This window comes from Manis javanica, chromosome 4, assembly GCF_040802235.1.
Source record: "Manis javanica isolate MJ-LG chromosome 4, MJ_LKY, whole genome shotgun sequence".
NCBI classification, from domain to species: Eukaryota; Metazoa; Chordata; class Mammalia; order Pholidota; family Manidae; genus Manis; species Manis javanica.
The window spans coordinates 142,169,265-142,187,992 of NC_133159.1; the positions used below are offsets into that span (position 1 = coordinate 142,169,265).

The 18,728-nt window shown below is 44.1% G+C and overlaps 1 protein-coding gene across 3 annotated transcripts in view; it reads left to right on the forward strand.

Moving 5' to 3' along the window:
• ASIC2 (acid sensing ion channel subunit 2) overlaps positions 1–18,728 on the forward strand; it is a 998,461-nt gene that overhangs the window by 971,256 nt on the left and 8,477 nt on the right. For 2 of the 3 annotated variants that reach the window (XM_037018670.2, XM_017670731.3), the window contains exons 4-6: positions 13,600–13,750; positions 15,697–15,753; positions 17,189–17,342. In XM_037018670.2, coding sequence (XP_036874565.1) covers positions 13,600–13,750; positions 15,697–15,753; positions 17,189–17,342 — 362 coding nt within the window. The remainder of the gene's footprint in view (positions 1–13,599; positions 13,751–15,696; positions 15,754–17,188; positions 17,343–18,728) is intronic. The other variant, XM_073235177.1, reaches the window with a different exon arrangement.

An 18,728-nucleotide genomic window follows, 5' to 3' on the forward strand; every position in this document is an offset into this window, starting at 1 on the left:
GCTGCTCCCTAGGCCCTGAGCATGCACCCCAGCCCCACACTCACCCAGAGGCTGGCCTTGCAGTGCTGCCCAGGGCTTTCCCTCCCCCCCAGGCCTCCCTTTACCTCTGTGCCTTTGCCTAGGCAGTTCCCTTCACCCAGCACACCCTTCCCAGTCCTCATGTGCCTAATGAACCACAGTCTTTCTAGGTTCAGCTCGAAGGTGACCTCCCCCTCCACAAGGCATCTGCTGATCCCCACATCCTTGCCAGTCTGGCCGTGCCCCCCTCACTGCCTCCACTATTCCTGTACATTGTTTCTCCCTTAGCGCACTTGCTGGGTTATACACCTGTCTGTTCTTTCCAGACTGTAAGCCCTGAGGTCGCAGGACCACATCATGTGCATTTTCGTGACCTCCATTCCTAGCAGTGTCCCTAGAACAGATTAGGTGCTCAATACATGTTTATTAGACAGCCGCGAGGTAGATGCATTTAAAATAGATGGGTGGATGGGCAGATGGACAGATGGACAGATGAACCTAAAACTGCAGAGGCTGTCTGCCCCACAACACAACAGCTGGGAGGATTCTTGTAGAGCTTCAGTGACTTAGCTAGAGTCATTCAAGCCCAAGGTAAAGCTCATACTAGAATGAGGCAAGTTACAGCCCTTCCAAAAAAAATCATCTTGCTCTTTTGCATAAACAACTCGCATTTTCTACTCTTGTCCCTTTCTCTCCAATGTAGACATTTTTGCAATGGATATACCCTTATTATTTTATTATTTGTCACAAACCATGGGTAATTCCCTCTTTAAGTTGATTTTTTTGCCTGTTTAAGTGCTAAAGTGCTGCATCAGCTACTACTACTGCTTAGCTTCCAGCCAGCACAACAAACAGCTCTGTGTGACCCCAGTGCAGCTCCTGGGCATCGCTCATTCTGATCGGTGAACCCTCCTGCCATCCAAATGGCCCACAGGCCCATCAGGGCTGCTCCTACACAAAGGGCATGTATGGCTACTGACAAAGCAGGGAAGTCACATTCTGTACCTTCCATAATATATAGTAAGTTTTATCTGGTCTATGTGAATATTTAACAATGTATACAGTCTCATGGTTTCTACAGATGAAACCTCCCAAAATACATTTCCTCTCAGTTCTGGTTTCAATCAAATGAAAAGTGCTTAGAAAAGTTCTAAGACTGCATCTGTGATTGATTGGAGATGTCCACTCGGGACGGGGAAATTGTCATCTGATTTGCCTTCCAGACCACCACCTATATTGTACTACTCCTGGAGGTTATCTGTTCTGAACCAGATGCTGCAGAAGAAAAAGCTAAGTCCCCTAGAGGGGACAGCGGGGGGAGGGGGGAGGTGGCAGAGCCGAGATTAGCGTGTGTCCTGTCCCCAGTCAGGAGAGCCTTGCAATGATCCGGATCCAGTTTGACTCCTGCCTCTGTCACTTCTTAGCTGTGTGGTGTTGGACGAGTTACTGAAGTTTGCTCATCTGGAAAATGGGGGTGATAATATTTAACAAGTGAGGTTATTGTGAGGACTAAACTGTTCCATGAAGCTGTTATTTTTCATATTGGGGTCTGAAGAACATACGTTCCCATTTCTCAGATCTCTGCCTCAGCCTTCAGTCACCCAGCCAGTAATTGCCTGTTTTCTGTGGACCTCACCCCAAATGGTAGATTCTTTCTTTAGGCAAGGCAATGCAGATAATTGTTAAAAGTGTAAACTGCTGGGTTCTAATTCCCGCTCTGCCACCTACTATCCATGACCATAATCACTTAAATGCTCCAGTCTCCCCAGATATATGATGGAAATAATAAAAGTACCAACCCCATGAGGTGGTTATGAGGATTCAAAGAGTCAGTACCAGCAAAGTGCTTTGTAAGGGTTCAGTAAATGTTAGCTATGTCTATACCATCAATTAGTCTCCAGTTCATCTTTTGGGCAAGTAGTACCTATTCTCACAGGGTCATTGTGAGGATGGAGAGAGATGATCTCCTTAGGAGTACCTGGCCCCACAGAGCCTGGCATGTAGCAGACATGCTCCAGCCAGCAGGTGTTATGGCTCAGTCTCTTTACGATGATTTTTGCTTCTTCCTGATGCTGTCTTTCCTGCTTTGACCTTGTGGGTTGAACTTCCACTGACCGCAGCAGGGACAAGGGGGTAGGAGTGCCCCAAGGAGTCCGTGCTGCCTGCAAGGGCACATCTCTCCCCTCAGTTCCCACTGCCCCCTCTTATACCAACTGATTGGTGGATCTGATTTAGTCTTTTATTTGATTTTAGTATTGTTTAAAAGTAGCACAATGTAATTATTTGTACACACACTTAAATCAATGCCATAAAAATATCAAACTGAAAATTATAGCCCAGAAAGCAGGCTCTGATTTCCCCTTCATCTGGGCAAGCAAGGCAGAAATTCGCACTTAAAATGGAAGGTGGGGAAATTCAGGGAGCTCACAGGCCACAGCTAGAAGCAAGGGGGGTCTCACAGGGCTATCTGATCCTAGAACCTGGGGCCTCTCAGAGCACACCACCCTTAGGGCTCTCCCCATTACAGACGGGACAGAGAAGTTCAGGGAGGTTGAGTGGGGTGCCCCAGGTCACACAGGAAAACCTGCCTCAGCTAATCCAAGACTCAGATGTGATTCGGGGCTGAGCCTACCTCAGCGCAGAGCCCCTGGGGACCAATGCAGTGGACCCTCTGCTCTGCCTGACCTTGGAGAGAGCAGCCCCTGCACACATCCTCTGTACTTGGGCTAGGAGAAGGCAGGATGGGCAATTCATTCATTCATTCATTCAGTAAGCAAGCATGAAGCCCCTACTGTGTGCCAGACCCTGTCCTAGAGGCCTGAGACCCAGTGAGCAGGAAGAGATATGAGTGTGGCTCAAGAGGGAAATGCCAACTAGGATGCACCCTGGGGACCAGCTGTGAGACTGCCACCTTGAGCGAAGGACTTGTGTAGGTTCTTCCCTAACCTGAAGACTCAGCAAACACATGCAAACATCATGCAAGATACTGCCACACCTCCTGCTTCATTTCACCCTCAGGGAAGCCCTTTGAGCTGCAAATTACTAACTCTGCTTTACTGATAAGGTAAACTGCCACCAGGAATAGTTAGGTAATTTAGCCAAGGCCACACAGCCTGTCAGGGGTGATGTCATATTCTTTCCAGGAGCCCTCAGCTGAGCTGATTGTTAAGGAGGAAGGGAATAGGCCCTGGGGACCTGAGCACATGTCCTAAGATGGTGGTGGGAGTTTGGGCAAACAGGAGCCCCTGGAGAGCACATACCCCATTTACTCACCAGCCTCAGTGCCCAGCCCAGTGCCTAGCACGTCATAGGAGTTACTGAAGTTCATGTTCGAGCCCTTCTGAGGATTTTGTCACAGCCCAGACTATATCCCATTCCTATTCCCTGCACCCCCAGAGGCTGCCCCACTCACGCTGAGCATTTCTTCTTCAATGGGTGTGTCACTGAGTAAGCCCAACACCCCCTCTCACTATGTTCTCTGAAAACCAGATTACGAAGGGGATTTCTCTCCCTCCACACTTAAGGCAGTTTTTCCCAGAATGAAGGCTTGCTGCTGTCTCTGAGCTGGCCTCAACTTGATCAATTTCTCCAAATATGCAAAGGGAAGAAAACATGTTGTGAGCCAAACATTTAAACCAGACCAGTCATCTGAGAGCACCTCACCCACTTCCCACCCTTTATACTGAATTTAGTTAATGAGACACACAGACTCAAAACTTTGAAAATTCTGCAGGAGGTAACAGCCATCTGGTCCAGACACCTTATTTTATGGAGCAGATAAGTAAAGCTCAGAGAGGTTACAACTCCTGCCCGAAGAACTACAGAAGTTGCTAGAACCTCACGTGGGTGTTCAGACTGGAAGCCTTAGCATTCCTGAGAGATACTCAGGGGCCACTGCAGGGCCCAGAAAACTGAAAACAAAACTCTGGCCTTCCCGCCAACCCCAGGGACACCCGCAGTAACTCTCCTTTGCTTATTTATTATATGAGCATCAGCATCATATTTGATTTGAGTGGCAGGAGGGAGTTTTTATGGCTTTTAAAAGTTTGCAAATCACTTTCAAGAATAAGGGTTCTGGAGTCTAAGGGTCCTGGAATCCATGTAATTTATGACCCAAGGAAATGTGCATAACCTGACCGAGCCTCAGTTTCCTCATCTCTGGAATGGGAAGAACAGTACCGACCTTGCTGCTTGATGAGAAGATGACAGGAAGTAACTCAATCAAGGCCTCAACACCACACGTAGCAAGCAGAGGGCACCCAACAAATGGGACTTCCCTCCCCACTAGAAGTCCCAACGGTGCTCTGCTCCTAATACTACCCCCCACATTTCATTCCTGGCACAAGTGGTTAAAACTGCTGAATGAGAGCTTTCCGGCTGATAACACACAGATACAGATCCCAGAGAGGAGACATCAGAAGTCATATAAAATACAGGCCATCAGAGTGTGTATCTGTGTTACTGATGCCAAGGCGCGGCCAGGTGGGCTCTGTCCCCTGGTCACTACTCTACACTCCTTGGGGAAAAAAGCATGATCGGGTGAGACTCCCTGGGAAAGAGTGTTGCCATGTGCCAGGATGTCAGAGGGTGACAAAACCACTTAGACTATGTTGATTCTGTTCCTAGAAAGGGTAGCGAATCACATGAGGAGATAGAAAAGAGGGGGCTAGGATTAGGCACGTGAAGGAGTTTTGCTCTGATGTACACCCCCTCCTCCAACTCTGGCTAACATCTTGGGTGAGCCGGCTTTCGGTAGAAATTAACAAGGGGCTGAGTTTCATGTCCTGTCCCTATGACCCAGAACAGAGGCTGGAAGATGTCAGCTAAGGGTTACAAATGGGTTACATACACAGTATGTTCAAACCTCACAGAATCACTCTGAAGTAGTTGGTGCATCAGGGTGATTTTCATGCAGAAAGGGAGGTCAGAGGCTCAGCCACTTGCTCAATCCCTCCCTCTGAGTAAGTGGCAGAGCCAGGATTCAAACCAGCTGGGTCTGACCACAGAGCACGTGCTCCTCACATGGATGCTCCCAGCAGATGGGGAACCAGGATCTCACCAGGTCTGCTGGGGAGAAGGGCAGGAAGCCAGGCAGGCCAGAACAGAGACCCTGACCGAGCCCTAGCAAGGAACCTGCAGGTATCTCCGAGCCTAAGGGATTTGGTCCAGGAGAGCATCATGTCCAATCCCTCAAGTAAAAGGCCAAGGGGGTGACACAGCAAGAGCCTGGTGGGTATCAGGTGAACTAAGTGGGCATCTCTCCTTGTCGCCCTCCTCCTTTCTCTCTCTCTTGTCTTTCTTACCCATTATTGCAGAAGGGTATGTTTATTCTCCTGCATCCCCTCTGCATCCCCCCTTAGTAGCATCCCAGTGAAGGCCTCTGAGTGTGGGCCTCCAACACAAGGAAAAGGCCGAGCCGGCTTTGGCAGAGGTCTGAGACCCGGCCGAGTCCCCAGGAACACCTCAGCCTGCAGAGGCAAGCCTTGGGCAGCAAGGCTGACTGCAACGCCACCTGCTGGCAGGCCTTGGGATCTGTGTGAGAGACTGGGAAAGCCCGCGATTGAGGAACAAACAGCTCAGGATGTCTGCAGGCGGGAAGGAAGCACACACACACACTTCTCCATAAAATGAAAACGGCTGTGGAGAGAAGCCTCAGGACAGTGGGGGCAATGAAAGGCAAGCACCAGAGTGTCCAGTCACAGAAGTTCTGAGTTCTTCACTCAGTTCATAAATGTAGGCAATTATCCAAAGCCACCAGTTCCATGACACCATGAAAAATCAGGTAAGGGAGGACAGCTTGCCTATAAATGCAGGAACACTTCAAGGCTCAGTGCAGGGCACCTCTTCTCTCTCCCTGGGCCGGCCCACGTGCCCCACAGCTTCACTGCACTCCAGTGCCTCCTCATGTACATCTCCGTCCCGGATCTCTCTCCCAGCCCCAGACCCCAAGATCCAGCTGTGTGCTGTCATCTTGAGTCGGATGTCTGAATGAGAAGGAGTCCTTATCATAATAAACCCAGCTCAGAATAACTGGACCCCAAAAGGGCAGGCACTGGCTGGTCTTTAGAACCAAATTGTATGAAGAACAGAAGTGGAGGGGCACTATTTTGTTGCATGAATGAAAGTAGGAAAGCAGAGGCAGAGGAATGAGCCAGACAGAACCTCGAACCCTACTCTTTCATGGACTAGCTGGGTGACACTGGGTAAACTATGCAGCTCCCATTTCCCAGAGCCAGCTTTTAGTCACTTTACCTGATCAAATGAGTGCCCAGCAGCAGATGGGGGCTCACGAAGACTTATCTCTCATCCCCTTCCGCCACACACCCAATGCCTGAATCTCTCTCTTCCCATCCCATTCAAGTAGCTCTGTATCTTCTGCTTGAACACCCCCTCATGGTAAGAAACTCACTTTCAAGACAGCGAGTTTACTATTGAATCATACCAGTACGTTAGAAAGTTGAGCCAGAATTTCTCCTTCCTTAAGATTAAGTAAGATAATGCAGGTAATAAGCCTGCCACAGTGTCTGCACCTTCAGTAAATGTTATCATTGTCTCCAGTTCCCTTATTACAACTACTCTTGTGTCTCTCTTTCCCTTGGGATGCCAGAAACAAATCTAATTCTTCTTCCCTGAGACAGTCCTTCAGATATTTGAAGACAGTGCTTCAGGGTCCCCCTGAGGCTTTGCTTGGCCAGGATAAACTAAACTAATACTCCAACCCACTTTTAGACATTGGTAAGCAAGATTTGATGCTATACATGCTGTGATGTTCCAGTGGCTCTGGTATGTGAAGCTTCAGAAAAGCTGATGGAACAAATGAGAAGCCAGCCACAGCAAGGTAGCCATGGCATCTGAATCATGACCTCTGAAATAAAAGGGAAGTGATTGGCCCTGAACAAACCTTGGCCCATCACCAGCTACATTCTTGACCCACCCGCTGTGGGAATCTGTTTTAGTAGAAGAAAAAGAAATAACTGTCTCCTCAAAATTAACTTATACCATTTTAGACCCCCAGCCTTGCCAAAAGTCACTATTAGTCCTTCCCAAATCCAGTTTGTGTGTTTATGGATCCAATACTAAGCAATGTTGGGGACCCAGTCCATTCTAATCATAGGATATAAATCCTACTCCCCAAACCCACTCTATTTACAGATGGGAAAAGGTCCAGAGGAGAACAATGACTTATCTAAGATCATACAGAAAATTTGTGCAAAAGCCCAGTCAACTCATGAACTCCAAAGAAATATGAAAGAGCAAAGCAAACATCCACGAGAAAGGAAGAAGAGAGGAACCATTAGATAAAAACAAAAAACAAGAGCTCTGAAACATCCTCCCTGGAGTGTTTCTCCTTCCCTCCCACTAATTTCCTATAGAGGCACTGTAGTGTCACAAGCCCAAGGTTGGGGTGAGATACTCCCAAGTCCATATGCTGGCTCTGTCCTAGGTGTGTGATCTTGGACAGGCTGCTCAACCTTTCTGATACTTGCGTTCTTCATTAACAAAATGAGAATAGGGATGTCTACCTCAAAGGAGTACTGTGAGTATTAAATAATATAAGTGTAGAGACTTCTGGTTCTCAATAACAGTGGAATAGCTTATATAAGACTAACCCTCCTCAAAATAGTAATTGCAAACTGCACAAAATACTTTAAAACTCCCCTTTGATGACGCTGTAGAGAGACTAAAAGCAGGCAAAAACTGGAGGGAATACAGCCCTTGAAGGAAGGAAACCACACTGGATGAAATACACATTTATTTACCTGACCTTTCCCTGGAAGATACAGCAAGCTCTAAGGGAATACTGAGGTTAGGGCTCAAGCAGAAGGCTGCGGTCATTAAGTGAAGGAATCAGAAGTCAGAGTTCAGAGTTGCCAGAAAGACTGAAAATTGGGAAAAGAAACCCAATTTAAACCCAATAGCAAGGAGAGATCTACAGAGGGGAAGCCTAAATCTTGAACTTCATAGAGATGAGGAAAGAGTCCAAGAAGCTCCAGAGGAAAACAGCAGTTGAAAGAACTGAGCAGTAATTTCAGTTCTGCCATTGCAGAGGAGACAGACCTGTGATTTAAGTCTTCTACAGGCTGTCTGTTGAAATCCAGGAAGTGTCATTCCTCGGGAGTTAAGATCACATTCCAAGACTAAGGGCTATAGCCCAGAATTAAGGGCAAAACTAAAATACACCCACCCTTCAATAAAGCCTTAACAGTGCATTCACAAAATCAAAGTGATTTGCCACTAATTTAACTGCTGACTAGAACAAAGCTCAATACTATTCAAAGGAAGATAACTGATCCAGAGTCACTGTAAAGATTTTTTCACAATGTCCAGTATACAATCAAAACTACTAGACACATGAAGAAAGAGATAAAATACAAAAAGAAAAATAAACAATCACTAGAAACATATTCACTTACAAGCCATGTTGGAATTAGGAAACGGCAACTTTAAAATACAATAAACATGTTAAATAATTACAGAAATAAGTGTAAATAACAAGGGACTTTCAAACAAGGCATGAAAACATTTTTTAAAAATTCAACTTAGAACTAAGAAATACAATTGCCTAAAATTTTTTAAGTGTTGGATGGGATTATCAGAAGATTGGAGAGAAAACAATAACCAAACCTGAAGAAAGGTGGATAGCAATTATTCAAATGAGACAAAAAAGAAAAAAGTACTGATAAAAGTGAACAGAGCCCCAGAATATTTGTAGAACAGTATCAAGCAGTCCATGAATATAATTAGGATCCCAGAAAGAACAGAGAGGGAGAATGGAGGAGAAAAACATTTGGCTAAAATTTTTCCAAATTTGTTCAAAATTGTTATTGCACAGATCCAGGAACCTCACCACTCCCCAAGAAGGATAATTAGAATGAAAACCACATCTAGATATGGCACAGTTAAAATCCTGAAAACCAAAAAAAAAAGAAAAGAAAATATTAAAAGCAGCCTGTGGGGGGCAGGCATGATACATACATGGGTGCAATGAAAAGATTATGACTTTTTTCTCATCAGAAAAATTCATCACAAGTGAACATTTTTGAATTGCTAAAAACAAAAATAAAAACACTTAACAATCTAAAATGCAATACAAAGACAAAAAGTATTTCAAAAATAAAAACAAAATTAATACATCTTATAAATTAAAACAATTTTTGCCACAGGTAAAACTATACTACAAGAAATACTAAAGAAAGTTCTTTAGCCTGAAAAGAACTGATAGCAAATGGAAATTCAAATCTACAGGGAAGAATGATGAACAATGAAAATGGTATATATGTGGGAAAATATAAAATGTAAGTTTCTTTCTTAACTTTTTAAAAGTCAATGAGCTGCTTATGGCAAAAATAATAACAATGTATAGTGTTTATAACAGATGTAAAAGATAAAATATATGACAGAAACAGCATAAAGGACAGGAAGGAAATAAATAAAATTATATGTGAAGTATGATACTAATTAAAGATTGACTGATATAAGTTAAGAATATATACTGTAAATACTAGCATATATTTATAATAATTATACAAAGAGGTATAAATCAAAAATCAATAGTGGTTACCAAAGGGGAGGGGTGAGGGAGGGTGGGTGGAGAGTGAGGGAGAAGGGGATTGTGGGGATACCATGATTGGTGCACACGGTGTGTGTGGAGCCATGGGGAAGACAGTGTAGCTCAGAGAAGACAAATAGGGACTCTGTGGCATCTTACTATACTCATGGACAGTGACTTCAATGGGGTATGGTGGGGGACTTGATGATAAGGGTGATTGTATAACCACATTGTTTTAATTAAAAAAAAGAACTCAGACAAAAGAAAAAAATGTCAATAGAGGAAATGGGAAGAACTACTAAAACAATGCTCAATAACTCAAAAAAGTAGTCAGGAAAGGTAGAACAAAGGAAGAAACAGCAGTGGGGACAAACAGGAAACAAAACACAAGATAGTAGAGTTCAACTCAACCATGTCCAGAATTACATTAAATATAAGTGCATTAAACCCTCCAATTAAAATGCAGAGATTGTCAGATAGGGTAAAATAGCAACACTCAAGTAGTCTGTTTACAAGAGATGTACCTTAAGTATGTAAATATTCTGACAAGTTAAAAGTAAAAGGATAAACAAGAAAAATTAAAAGAATGGGAAAAGATAAACAATAAGCACAAGAAAGCTGCTATGTCTATACTACAGAAAGTAAACTTCAAGACAAAGATAATTGCATGAGATAAAAAGGGTTATTTCACCATGATGACAGAATCAATTCATCAAGAAGATATAATGATCTTAAATATGTATATGCCTAATGATAAGTTTGAAAAATATGAAGCAAAATTGATAGACCAAAAGGGACAAATACACAAATCTACAGTTAGAGATTTCAATACTTTTCTCTCAGTAAATGATGAATTAATAGATAAAAAGTCAGTAAAGATATAGATTATTTGAGCAGCACTATCAAACAACATGACCTAATTGCCTTTTGTAAAACACTACATCAATAACTACAGAATACACCTACCTTTCAAGTTCACATGCATTCACCAAGAACACCATATGCTGGATCATAAAACAACTTCAATAAATTTTAAAGAATGAAACCATGGAAAGTATGTTTTCTGACTGAAACATAATTAAATTAGAAATCAAAACAATAAGGAAAAGATAACACAAGTTATCAATATCAGGAAATAAAAAAAGGTACATGACTGCCAATTCTACAGACATTTAAAAAATAGAGAACATTGTATACAGCTTTACATTAATAAAATTTAAAACAGATGAAATGGATAAATTCCTTGGGAAAAAAACACAACAAATTCATCACAAGAAGAAATAGAAATTCAGAATGTCTCTAAATCTAATAAAATATTTGAATTCATAATTAAAAATCCTCACACACCCACAATTACCAAGTCCAGATGGCTTCACATTTAAGACAGGAATGATACAAAATTTACACAAACTCAAAAAATAGAGAAAGAGGAAACACTTTATAAGTCCTTTTTCACAATGTTAGCATAATCCCAATACCAAAACCTGACAAAAGCATTACAAAAAAAGTAAAATTAAATACAATTATCACTCATGAATAAAGATGCAGAAATCCTCCACAAAACATTAGCATATCAAATGTAGCAATACATAAAGAAGATAATAAATCATGACCAGTGGAGCTTATCCCAGAAATGCAAAGTGGGTTCAGCATCAGTAGATCAATCAGTATCACTCACTGAATTAACATAATAGAGAAGAAAAATTATGTAATCATTGCAAAAGAAAAAGAAAACACATTTGCCAAAACTCAGCACCCATTGAAAATAAGTCTCAGCAAACTAGAAACAGGAGAGAACTTCCCCAATCTGATAAAGGCATCTAAGAAAAATGTATGCCTAACATATTTAACAGTGAAATAATGAGCCCTTTCTCCCTAAAATCAGAAACAAGTTAAGGATATCCTCTCTTTGGATTTTTTTCAACATTACATAACATACAGTTTCTAGCCTATGCAACAAAGCAAGAAAAGAGAAAAAGAATAAAGACTAGAAAGGAAGTGGTAAAATTCAGCAATAAAAGGGAAAGAACTACTGCTACATGAAAGAATATGAGTTAATCTCAAAAACATTATGCTGAGAGAAAAAAGCCAGACACACAAGAATACTTATTGTATGCTTCTATTTATATAAAATTATAGACTAGGCAGAACTAATTTATAATGACAGAAGGCAGATCAGTGATTGCTTCAGGGTTGAGGAGGGGAAGTGACTGCAGATAGGGGACTTTTAGAAGATAATGAAAATGTTCTGTATATTTGACTACGATGGTCACTATAAGAGTGTATACAATTGTAAAAATTCATTAAATTGTACATTTAAATTGATGCATTTCATTATATGTATATTACAGCTTAATGAAGTTGATTTTAAAAGCAGGAAAAATACATACCACTAAGAAAATGAAAAAGTAAGCCACAAACTATAGGAGGTATAGAGAAAATATTCTCAATATATATATATATATATCTGGGAAAGGACTTGCATCCAGGATATATGGAGAACTCTTACAATGCAATAATAAAAGTAAAAAATTAGCAAGCTTGTTTTTTAATCAGCAAAAGTGATACATGAATGGCCAATAAGCACACAAAATTGTACTCAAAATCATCAATCATCAGAAGATCGCAAATAGAAACAACAATGAGATGCAATGATACACCTAGGAGAATGTCTAAAAGTAAAACTATGGACAAAAGCAAGATTTGGCAAGGATGTAGAGTGACTAGAATAGCACAACCACTGTAGGTAAATTTCACAGTTTCTTACAAAGTTATACCTAGACCTAACTTAGGTCTGATTTTGGGTGCCCAAACATTTAGAGTGCAGTAGAAACATCCAGTCTAGTAACCAAGGCAGCATCGTGGTGTCCAGAAGTATGCAGATGTTTGGAGAACATTCCTCCCAGTGCTTAAAAGAAATTAAAATAAATGTCCAAGAAATTATTTGTATATAAATGTTAATAGGGGCTTTTTCATAACTACCAAAAACTGGAAACAGTCCAAGTGTGCATCATCAGGTGAATGGACAAACAGATTGTAAATATTCATACACTGGAGAACTACTCAATAAAAAGAAATGAACTGATGCACACAACTGTGTGGATAAATCTCAAAAACATTAAGTTGAGCAAAAGAAGCCAGACACAAAAGAGAACATCATACACGTTTTCATCTCTGTGAAGTCTGAGACCAGGCAAAGCCAACTTATGATGGTGGAATCCATAACAGTGATCGCCTGGGCTGGTGAGGGGTTGATTGGAAAGGGACAGGAAAGGACTTTCTGTGGTGATTAAAAATGTCCCATGTCTTGATTTAAGTGGTGGTTACATAGGTGTGTATGTTTTTTAGAATTTATTGAACTGTGTACTGAAAATGTGTGCATTTTATTATATTTTTTAATCTTCAATTTTTTTTTAAGAAAAGGTAGGTATAAAGGATTTAGCTTAGGGATTAACAAGTACTCAGCAACCATTAGCTTCCCTCATCCTTCACCCTCCTCGTCCCCAGCAGGCAAATACAATAGGCATTAGAATATTTTGTGGTCATGGGACTCTGAGATTAAGTGACATTTTTCCCTGAAGGAGTTCACCCAAAGCATGATAGTGGAGAGTCGCTTTAGTCAGGACCAAGGATCATAAATGACATTGATTATGCCTAAAGCCATTTCATCTTGAACCCTCCTTAAGGTCTAGGTCTGGGGTCCCAGGGTCCCAAGCCAAGAAAGTAGAATTTAGTTGTGTTGTTCCAAAAGATGCAAGGTAGCCAAGTGTGGAAATGGGAAGACCTGGGGCATGTGTAAGAGACTTTGAGAACATCAGCTTTCGTGCAAAGGTTGTAAAAGATAAAACAGGGAAACTCCAAAAGTATGGGAGCCAGACATTGAAGGCTGGTGAGGTCAATGGAAGTTCAGATTATCATGTAGTAGATACTCAATGCTTGCTTGTTGATTGAACAAGTGAACAAATGAGCCACCGAGTCTGTGAAGGCTAAACCTCTAGGCTGATGGCAGGCCCCTCCTTTCTGTCTTGCAGCTCACATACCTGCCCCCGCCGTGGGGTGAGTGCCGATCCTCAGAGATGGGACTTGACTTCTTTCCTGTTTATAGTATCACCGCCTGTAGGATTGACTGTGAGACCCGTTACATTGTAGAGAACTGCAACTGCCGCATGGTCCACATGCCAGGTCAGTGCTGAGGGAAGGGTGGCCTCAGGGACCCAGCAGGGATGGCCAGGGACCTCGTTTGCATTTCTCACCCTAATGGGAAACACTTCACCCACTCCACAAGCACCTAAAGGGATGGTGTTCTGGGAAGTCTGGTTTTGGGTGCCCAAACATTTAGAGGGCAAATAGAAACATCCAGTCTAGCAACCAAGGCAACATCGTGGTATCCAGAAGTATGCAGATGTTTGAAAAATGTTCCTCCCAGCGCTTAATGTGTTTGCTAATTGTTTGCCGCTCTTAGCTCCGAGAGTTCAGTGTCCAAATATCTGGATGCTTGCACTTTTTGCATCTCAGTGTGGTACACATCAAACATCCAGATGTTTGTTGTTTTCATCCATATGTTTCCCTTCTTGCATCCAAATGTCTAGCACTCTTGCAAATGAGGCAAGAAACACATCAGCCAGCAAATAAATGTGCATGTGCCAACATATCTGTTGTCAGGCTAACAATGCATGTAGCCATCTCATTGCCGGTGGTTGGCCTGTAAGAGAGCTGAGGCCCGGGATCAGAGGAAGGGCTGATTTGTGCAGCAAGAGTTTGGTATGGCAGCATGGAAGGAAGGATGATTGGGGCTGGGGATGGAGGCATACCTGCTGCGTGACCTGGCATGAGTTGCTAAACCTCTCTGTTCTTACCTCCATTATCTTTAATACACAATCATTAGTTGTTATGAGGATAAAATTTAGGCTTACATATAAAAGTGCTTTGTAAACTGCAAACATCTGTGGTTGTTGTGTGGGCACATGGGATGAGGGAGCCTAAAGTACTGGTGACTGGAGACCTGCTATGTGCCAAGAACTTTGCTGTTACACTTCAATGGCTGTTTATTTCATGCTTATATCATACTTCAAGTTTATTTGAATAAATCCTTGTATTAAACATTTAGTTCATTACCAGTTATTTTCTGTTATAACCAATGCTGAAACGAACATCTTCATAGCTAAATTCTGAATTATTTCATTAGTAATCAGTAATTTCTGTAGTAACCTAAATTTAGCATTACTGATCTGAGCTTTCTAGAAGACAAAGCAAAAAGGGAAATATGTCAGTCAAGTTATTATTGGAAAGAAGGAACCGTATCAGCTCTTCAACTTTTGAAAAAGGTGTTTAGGGAAATGGTAAGGAAAAGACATCATGGAGGGCTTTAACTTTAGCAGCTGGTTAAAGAAAGAAAAAAAAGGTTCTGATTTCTATAAAGATTGACCAGAGAAGAAAACTGGGCACTAGTGAATGTTACCTGCCTGATGTTCAGACTAGGTCACCAGCCAGTGAGGTCTCCCCCACAGAACCTGAACCAAAAGCAAGCAGTAGAGGTTTTAATCATTCCATCCATGACGCTGTTACTGGCATCTCAATCACTAACATGGAATTAAGGGCACAGCAAAGGGGAGACTTATGAAACATCCTTTGCTTACATACAGCAGTGTGGAAAGAGCTCTAGCCTAGGTAGGGATCAGACTGACCTGGATTCAGAGCCCACATCCATCACTACTGGCTTTGGTGTCCTGGGAAGGCAAAATCCTTAAGCCTCAAGCCTCTCACAGGTAAAGAGATCCAGTATTTCCTATTTCAGAAGATACCTTGGGGGAATATAGGCAATGATGCATATCCAGGACTTAATAGGTGCTTACCACCACCTCCCCAGTTTCACCTACCTGAGCTGGTTGGACCTGCACAGAAATCTGGGAGAAGTTAGCCAGGGGAGCCCTATTATCAACTGCCCAGGGTCACAGCAGATCAGAACACAGTCTTCGGGCTCTGAGTACACCACTCCCGCTCTGCCCCCAGGCAGCCCAGACCAGTGGCTCCCTCTGACTGCTCCCCTCCCTGTGCCAGCTTGGCCGCCCTCCCCCGCCCCAGGAGGGGAGGGGCTGCTGCCTGCGTACCTCTCTCTGTTTCCTTTGCAGGGGATGCACCTTTCTGTACCCCTGAGCAACACAAGGAGTGCGCAGAGCCTGCCCTAGGTCAGTACTGGAGGACAGATGGAGTGATGGAGACCTTGGAGACCTCTGGGTGTGGGAGAGAGATGGAGGGGAACGGGGACTGGAGAAGGGTAATGGAAAAGGAGATGGAAAGGCAAAAGAGGAAGGAGAGAGGGTGCAGGAGGGAGCTGATGCCAGTGAGTGAGGACTGGGCAGGGCAGCCGGGGAGAAGGAGGTACACAGGTGCAGATAAAGGAGTGCATTTCAGGGGGAATGCAGAGCTCTGAGGAAGGGAGAGGGAGGCCAGGGGTGGAGAGATGGACAGTGGGCACGAAAGAAGTTTGGCAAATCCATCCGCACACACTGGTGGTCCGCATGGGGAGGCCAAGGTTATTCCAAAGCAGACTTGTCTTTGCACCTGCGCCCCACGGAGATGGGGGAAGGGAGAGAGACGTAGGCTAGTGTGCATTCCACGTGTGAAAACGGAAGGCACGGGCACTCCCCCTCCTCCTGCTGGGTATTGGTTGGAATAACTCCTGGTCTCTGCCCCACTAGAAAACTTGGGATGAGGGAGATCTCCCAAACAAGCTACAAGCTCAAAACTAGACCACGCCCCATGTGCCGGCCTCTCTGCACCTGGGAAATATTTTCTAATCAAGACAAGCAGAAAGAGTTTAAATGATATGGACCCAAGTTCGTTCAGCAGCTGCACTTGCTGGAACTAAGTGAGGCAGGGCTGGATCACACATGAGCTGCGGCCAGGAGGAGGTGGGAGGTCTGGCTGAGAGGAGCGGGTGATGCTGATGGCAAAGACTCAGTCTCTGTTTGGAGTAAAGAATCAACAAAACCATGGGTAACAGGAAACTCTGAGATGGTCAGAGGGAAGAGGGAGAGAAGAAAATGATGTCTTAGACAAGAGGAAAAGAGAAGGCGAGAGGTGTTCCAGAAGGGGAGGTTGCCTCTAGGGTAAGGAATCGGGGATCTTTGCCTGCGTCCTAACCCAGCAGGCGGAGGAGGCGGGCTTTGGCCATGAGCGAGCCCCAGAGGAAACACTGCGGAGCCCGGGGGTTTCAGGTAAAGGGTTTTCCAGGGCGGCCTTTGATGGGCTGCCTTTGATGGGCCACCCACTGTGTGGGTGAGAACACTGACACTAGGAGCAGAGGGGAGCTGAGGGGGGCAGGACTCCCCTGGAGCCCATTCTCCCAAAGCAGCACCTTTTCAACAATTTTTAAAGGGCGACATAACAGTAGAAGAGACAGAAGGAAAACCAGACCAAGAGAAGCCTGGAAAGAGCAGGCACTTTGCTCTGAGAGCTCACACCCTCACCAGCCTGTAACAAAAGCCCAGCTCCTTTTGTCCCCAGCTCCCCAACCCTTACTACCCAGGGCGGCACCTCCTCCCAGCACACTCCTCATCTACTCTGAGCCCCAAGGACCCAGTCCTCACACCTGAAGTCCCCCCTTCATCTCCCTTCCAGGTCTGCTGGCAGAAAAGGACAGTAATTACTGTCTCTGCAGGACGCCCTGCAACCTGACACGGTACAACAAAGAGCTCTCCATGGTGAAGATCCCCAGCAAGACGTCCGCCAAGTACCTGGAGAAGAAATTTAACAAATCAGAAAAATATATCTCGTAAGCTAAGTGGGCATGGTTGGCAGGAGGGGGAGTGGGAATTGATCAGGAGGAAATTGGGGGCAATCAAGGAAGAGGGCAAAGGAAAGCAGTATCATTTAGCAGACATTAACTGGTCACCTGCTGTGTGCCAAGTTCTGTGCTCAGCTCTCAACAAACAGACCAAGATGATCAAGATGCACCCCCTGCCTTTAAAGAGCTTGTAGGCTTGTGGGCCAACAAGCACACAACTGGATGCTATAGAAGCTGATACAGGCAGTAAGAGAGGTGGTTGGCTGCACCTTGCATGGGGATGCCATCCAGGGATATTTTTTTTAAGGATGTATAGGAGTTTTACAAGCCTACTTTGCACATTCTGTTCCCTCTGCCTGGAATGCTTTTCCTCTCACTCATCACCTACCTGATTCTTCACTGTGCAGGTCTCCATTTAAATGTCATCTCTTTGGACAGTTAAATTAGCCCCTCCTTACTATTTTTTTCTCAAAGCACTCTTATACTTTCCTTTATAACATTCATCAAAGTGTGTAATTGCATATTTGTGTGTGTTTCCTTGTTTGTTACCTGCCTGCCCCACTGGAGTGAAAGGTCCCTGAGGGTAGGAACCTTTCTTTTATGTGCTTTGCTGTGGAGGGTAGACACAGAGTTGGTGCTCAAAAAATACTTTTTAACAGAATAAATGAATGAAAGACATGGAGAAGAGGGGGTCTCAGGCAACAGCTTAGAAGAATCAGGGCAGGATGAGCTGGGCCAGGAGGATGTGTCAGAACAAGCGGGTCTTGCAGGCTGAGTTGGGGTGGGTGCGTGTGTGTGCATATGTGTGTGTGTAGAGAGCAGGTTGTATCCTAAGAGAAAACGGAATGCTGAAGAGCTTCAAGCAAGTGAGTGGTAGGGTCAAATCTGTATTTTCAACCACTGAACTTTCTGCAACGATGGAAATGTTCTCTACCTGTGACGTCCAACATGGTAGCCACTAGCCACATGTGGCTATTGAGTATTTAAAATGGCTCCTGTGTGACTGAGGAACCGGGTTGCAGTCTTATCTAATTTACGTTAGTGTAGCTGCTTAGAGGATCCTTCAGTATAGAGGACAGAGGGGGCCAAATGAGAGGAAGGGAGCCTGGTAGGAAGCAGCTGCCACGAACCAGGTAAGAGACGGCGACACGTGGGCAGGCGCCTCAGTGGGCTGTGTGTGGAGGGACCCGCTCTGCTCCCCTCTGGCCACTCCCTCCCGCCATCACAGTCACCAGAGCCCAGCCTGGGATGGCTTCTGCTCAGTGGGTTGCCAATGAGGCACACCATGAGCAAGGCTGAAGGGATGGGGAGTGGCAGGAGGTATCAGGCCCTGCTGCTTAAGAGAGAGTCAGCCGGCAGTAATGGCTTTCCCTG